General features: G+C 38.1%; 1 protein-coding gene across 1 annotated transcript; it reads left to right on the top strand.

The window, feature by feature from the left end:
- Positions 1-3,865: 3,865 nt before the first annotated feature.
- On the top strand, positions 3,866-5,265 carry barc (RRM1_TatSF1_like and RRM2_TatSF1_like domain-containing protein barc; the record flags this gene model as incomplete). The annotated part of the gene is given in 2 exon segments (XM_076191953.1): positions 3,866-4,062; positions 4,243-5,265. A coding segment is annotated over 1 exon segment (927 nt), but the record flags the coding sequence as incomplete, so codon positions are not given.
- Positions 5,266-6,183: the final 918 nt, after the last annotated feature.

Below are 6,183 nucleotides of genomic sequence, written 5' to 3' on the forward strand. Positions count from 1 at the left end.
TTTTTCCCCCTTACACAGTTGGTAGCCAAAAAAGAAAAAGGCATAGAAATCACTCTCACCCATTTAATTTCCTATATATTCCACTCCCCTCCACCCTCCTTCCTCCCTCCCATCTTGGCACCTCCTGGATGACGGGTCATCCCTGCACCCTGTCCACTGCCCTGGGTCAGAAGCAGTGTCGCAAGACACAGCACATCCACAGCAAGGCCGCTTCATAAATTCGGCGACCCCCCCTCTCTGTCCCCTCATGCAAAAAAGGAGAAGACGGGGAGAAATCCCTTCGGGCTGTGTCAAATTTTTTCTCATACATACTTCCTCACCCCCCATCCCCCACCCACTTCCCCTCATGTATCACAGCCTCATCTATACACAACTCTTCTCCATTCACCCCTATCTTCTGTCTTCTCCCGTCCTTCCTCTACAGACATTCCTCTCTTTTGTAAAGCCCCTTTCACCCCATCCTTCCATCTCATCCTAGGAAGCCCCCTCATATTCACTCCTTCCACATCTGCCTTCCACACTTCTTTACTAATCTTTCTTCACTCATTCTCTCCATGTGTCCAAACCATCCTAATACTCTTTCATCCACCCTATCTTCCAGCTCCCTTTCCACCCCTGTTCTCCTCACCTCCTCATTTCTCACTCTAGCCTAGTAACCCCTATCATACTTCTCAGACATTTAATCTCAAACACATTCAAACTCCTTCTCTCTTCCTCTCTCATGTTCCATGTTTCTGCCCCGTACATTGCTGTTGGCACAATCACTCCTTCATATAACCTCCTCTTAGCATCCATTCCCAGATGTCTATTTCTCATTACACTTTTTAATCCACCAAGGCATTTACTCGCTTCTCTCAATCTACATTCTACCTCCAACCCCACTCCTCCCTTTCCTGTCACATTCGCACCCAAGTATCTGAAAGTATCCACTTCCTCCAGTTTCTCACCCTTAATGCTCACTTCCAGCCTACTGTCACTCTCCCCTTGTGCATCTCATCACCTTATTTTTGCCCACATTTATCTTCAGCTTCCTTCTTTCACACACTTTCTCAAACTCTGTCACTAGCTTCCTCGATCTCTCCTCTGATCCTGCTACAAGTGCAGTGTCGTCAGCAAACAACAGCTGGCTCACCTCCCACTTTTCTCCATTTTCTTTAATCATCTCCAACCCCTGACCCACTACCTTTGCATTCACCTCTCGCACCACCCCATCCATGTAAATATTGAACAGCCATATATATATTTATAATATATATGTATATGTATATATATATATGTATATATGTATATATATGTATATATATGTATATATGTATATATGTATATATATATGTGTATATATATGTATATATATGTATATGTATATGTATATATATACATATGTATATATATATATATATATATTGGGGGGGATTACAAATGAAATAAATATTCTGAAATCGTAAAAGAGCTATTGACATCCTACAAGGTCTTGGGATGCAATATGAACCTTCCTAGACTCTCGCTTGTAATTTTTCCCTGCAAATCTTGGCGTCGTCAATGACGAGCACGGTGTGAGGTTTTACCAGGACATCCTGAACATGGAAATCCGGTATCAAGGGAAGCGGAGGTCAACAATGTTGGCTGAGTACTGTTGGACACTAAAAAGTTATCTCCCAGAATCAAAATACAATGGAAAATAAATTTCTACATTTTAATGGTAGTTTCCTTGAAATAGCCTAATTTATTAGTTATATATGTTTAAATTTGAATGTGCTATCACAGAAAAGCTATGTATGCCTGATAGAAAATTTCTGGAAATATATTTGAAATCAACAAAAATTCTATGAAGTTCATCTCCTTTTGCTGGTGGGACAGGTATTGTAACATATTTTGTTGATCGGTATTATCATACTTAGTTGCATGGGCTAATATTGTCTATTCTAGAAGTTTGCGTATCTGTATAGAAAACTATTTATTTGCATCGTCCTGACATGGTCTTTTTCAGTCTGTACCCACAGTTTGAGGACCACTGGAAATAAGCTTACACGTTTTTTTTTGTGTAATCATCGGCAATTGTAATTGTTATTTCGAACTATGTGTTCTTTTCATTATCTGCATTTCATGTATATTGATTCAATGCCAAATAAACCTACTTATAACCTCGTAATGCATTCCTATCTCAAACCCATAAATATATTCTCTGAATATAGTCCTCCCCCCTACAATCACTCAACCACGCAGTCGCTTCATTCTCATCACTTTTAGACGAAAACGTTTACATAACGAATAAGGCCTATCAATGAATAATATCAACCAGTCTGAGGTCTTCTCACCACCAATCCGAAAACAATTATACAATTTAAGTCGCTATACATTTGGGCTTAGTCATCGAACCTTTAACGGGTGTTTAGTGAATTTCAATATTTTGCTCTGGCTAACGGCACAATTTTATTCAGTAAAGAGGATCATCATCCAGTAATATTACCCACTATTCTACTATTTTAGTTGGTTATAAAAATATTAAAATCATAGACTGTTCTGGTGGGAAATATTGTTTGGAAAAATAAATAAATAAAATAAAACAAAACATAAACGTAGTCCAGCAATAGGTGGAATAAGAAAACTGTCGCAGTACGTGTTATGAAAACAAACTGAAACATCCGTCAAACAAATCTGTGTAATCTTGACGGAGGTAAACAGGCTCGTGGGAAATATTTGTATGTATGATATAACAAAAGATGATTTGTGGGTGATCTTTATTATGTAAGGAACAGATAATGTGACACAAGAACAGAAAAAGGAACGGATTTCAGTGATGATAGAACACAGTTACACACCAAGCCAACTAAGCAGCCTACGGCACTTTGCTGTATAGTGCGTTTACAAAGTCATTACCGGTAATGTAATATTGTAATATCTTCAATTAGTCAGGCAACATCGGATGCCCATTAGTGATTTTAGATAATGTCAGGACTACATCAAGGAGCAAGGGACAAACAACTTCCAAAGAAATTTGTGAGTGGAAAAGGTGTCATGAAGAATGATGAACAGCGTCATTATTTTAATCATAGTATTGAAGTGAAGCCTCTTCAGTGTTAGTTTATTTTTCTTATATCATTTCAGTGCTACTGTTGGGTAGAAATATCAAAAAGTAACTTCAGAATTGCACTGTTTTAACTTATGGTAATTTTAATGTCCGGTAGTGTTAGAGATAATGTCATCACCCAATTGTGATTGAACAGTGGCTTTTTTCCTTACTTAAACTGCCCAAGTGGGTAAGATTAAGGTTAGACTGGTTAATTTTATTCAGAACTGTAGATAATATTGTTCTTGATGGTTTGTGGCAGAACATCTAGAAAGAGAAACTGTCCCATTTTTTTCCTGCCTTCATGGCTGGGTGGTTATATTAAATTAGTATAACTCAGTTGAAAGTGAAATATTTTAGAAATTCTAGCCATTATATAGCAAACTATTGTTTTGTAACCCATAGCCATTATTATTATAAACTAACCTCTAACTGTAACCTGACATAGTTACTAAAATAGTGCCTGGCATTTATCTGCCAAAAGCATTGTCATACTTTGGAAATGACAAATTGTGCTATAATCACCATTTTGTAAAAATAACCACTTTGAAATGTGCTGCAAACATAGATAAGGTAGACTTTGATAAGTGTTAGTATTGGCAAGGAACCAAATGGGTTGTGATGATATAAGGCTAGGCCTCCATCACTGCTAAAAATAGATTGGAGGGTGAACTTTAGGAACAAAGCTGCTCATCTGCAAGTATGCTTACTGTGTTTTTTATTTGTCCAGATTTTGTGCCAAACCCTTATGGATCTCTGCAAACATTTTTTCTTTTCTGCTTTGCATTTGAAAGATTTTTTTTGTATGGAATGGTTAGGTTAGTAGCTACTGGATAATGCAAATTTCACGTTAAAAATCCATGTTTGTGTGATTCTGGAATTTTATCTTTTAAAAACATTCATTACATGAGCTGTAACTTTTAAAAGGTGGAGTTGATATAATCTACCATTGTACTTTTTTATTTTTTATTGGCTGAGGAATCAGATTGTATGAAGTGAGTATTTTAAGTGGAATCTGTTTTGGCTTATTGGTACTTTATTTTCATATGAATTTTTACCTTAAGTACCTGATTGAAAAAATAAACCTACTTGAAGATCGCACTGTTACTAGCTTCACAGGAAATGTTTTTGAAATATTGGAAGGAAGACTTATGTTTTTATACTTCTTTCAACAGATAGTGTTTGAAGGTGCTCTCTGAGTAGGTTCTCCATAGGCCTATTAAGAATGCTGAAGTTTAGAACCGTGAAATTTTATAATTGACACAGAAGTAATGGAAGAGAATAAATCATCTAATGAACACTGCTCAAACATGGAGAGTAGAGGAAATGAAGAAGGAAAAGTTGTAGATAAAAGTAAAAAGGGAGAAGATGAACAGGTCTCCCAAGAAAGCAGTACATACAAGGAACATAGAAGTGGAGAAAGGGATGAGTCAGGAAAAAATGAAAATGAACATTTGAAAAATGACGAGAAAAGGGAAAATTTGGGGGGAATGCTGGAGAGTGAGATTAAGAATAGAGAAGATAAGAAGGTAGCTGAAGAGAAATCAATCATCATGGAGACCGAAAAAATACAGCCAGAGATTGAAGGTGAGCAGGATCAACTGAAGTATGAATGGATTGATGGAGCCTACCATTACACACATCCGACAACGAATAGAAGCTATCGTTATGATTCAGAAGCAGAAACGTGGGTAGAAGTCAGTCTCGAAACAGAAGGTCACCAGAGTGTGGACAGTGAAGGGAGAACTTATTATAATGAAGGAGGTGCTCAGATGTGTAAAGACAAAGAGGGTAATATTTATAAATATAGTGAAACTGGTGATTGGGTTTTTGTGAGCAGCAGTGGGTGTGGCACAGACACTTCGAAAAATGAAGATTCCAAGTGGTATTTCTATGAAGGAGAAAACACGTTTTATCGGGATCATTCTACAGATATTGTGTATCGTTTGAATAAGGACAAAAATGAGTGGGAATTATATGAGGGGAAATTGAAAGGCAAAAGGCCTCGTGTAGCAAATGATGATGAAGAGTTTGATACCAGTGATGAAGAAGAATTTGATGAGAATGGGGGTAAAGCACCACCAGGTCACTTGACCGACCCAAATATCCATTATGATGGAAGTATGTATACGAAGCGTGACCCACATGACAACACAATTTATGAATGGGATGTCAACAGGAGAGCTTGGTTTCCAAAGGTAAGTTGTACAAGAATTGTTATAGAATGGGGTAGTGCAGACCATGTGGAGTAGTTAAGATCAATAAAGATAAATATATTTAATGATTTATAATGGGTATAATACTGATAATAACTAAGTATATTTTTGAACACGCATCTGAAGATGTAATGAAATTAGTTGTTGCCAAAAGTATCATTGGTTGGAAAATCATAGCCCCACACTGGGTGGTAACAGTCCTTGGGTCTTCCCATAGAACTCTCTAGGAAGAAACATTAGACTGTGTGAGAGTGGTCACTGAGGCAACCATGGTGTAATCAGTAAACATGCTTGCCAGGAAAGTGGCAAGCCTCGGGTTCGATTCCCAGGCTGCGCCAGCTTTTCAGTAACACTCCCTCTCTTCCCTATCTAACAGGGGCACAGTGAGTAGGATCCCAAAAGCCTATGCAGGACACGCTCTTGGACTGCCCCCCAGAGGGTGGGGCCAGGGTAGGAGATGTGAGAGAGGTCACTGAGGGGACAATGAAGTAATTGGTAAGCACACCTGCCTGGAAAGTGGGAGGTCTTGGGTTCAGTTCCTGGGTAGTGCCAGCTTTTCATTGATAATCCTTCTCCTCCATATCTAACAGACTGTAATCTGTATTGTATTAGTGTGGGACAGTTTCATTGTCATTGGAGTAAGGAAGAAGTCAATTCTCCCTGTGTGAAGGGTGGAGGAGATTGAACTGAAGTTGATAGAAATTTTGGGCCATGTCAGGAGATTGAGTTTGCACTTCCAGGAAGAGATGAAGTTGTTGGTAGATTTTGAAGGTAGTTGGCAAGGAGATGATATTTGTTTTGCAGGACCATTTGCAGGTACCCATCATTGGTCCCATTTGAAGATATGAAAAACTTTAACATAATAGTTATAGAATATTATGGTAATTGGTCCTGATTGCT

The sequence above is a fragment of the Oratosquilla oratoria genome, chromosome 10, assembly GCF_046742065.1.
Source record: "Oratosquilla oratoria isolate Oo_2021 chromosome 10, ASM4674206v1, whole genome shotgun sequence".
Classification (NCBI taxonomy): Eukaryota; Metazoa; Arthropoda; class Malacostraca; order Stomatopoda; family Squillidae; genus Oratosquilla; species Oratosquilla oratoria.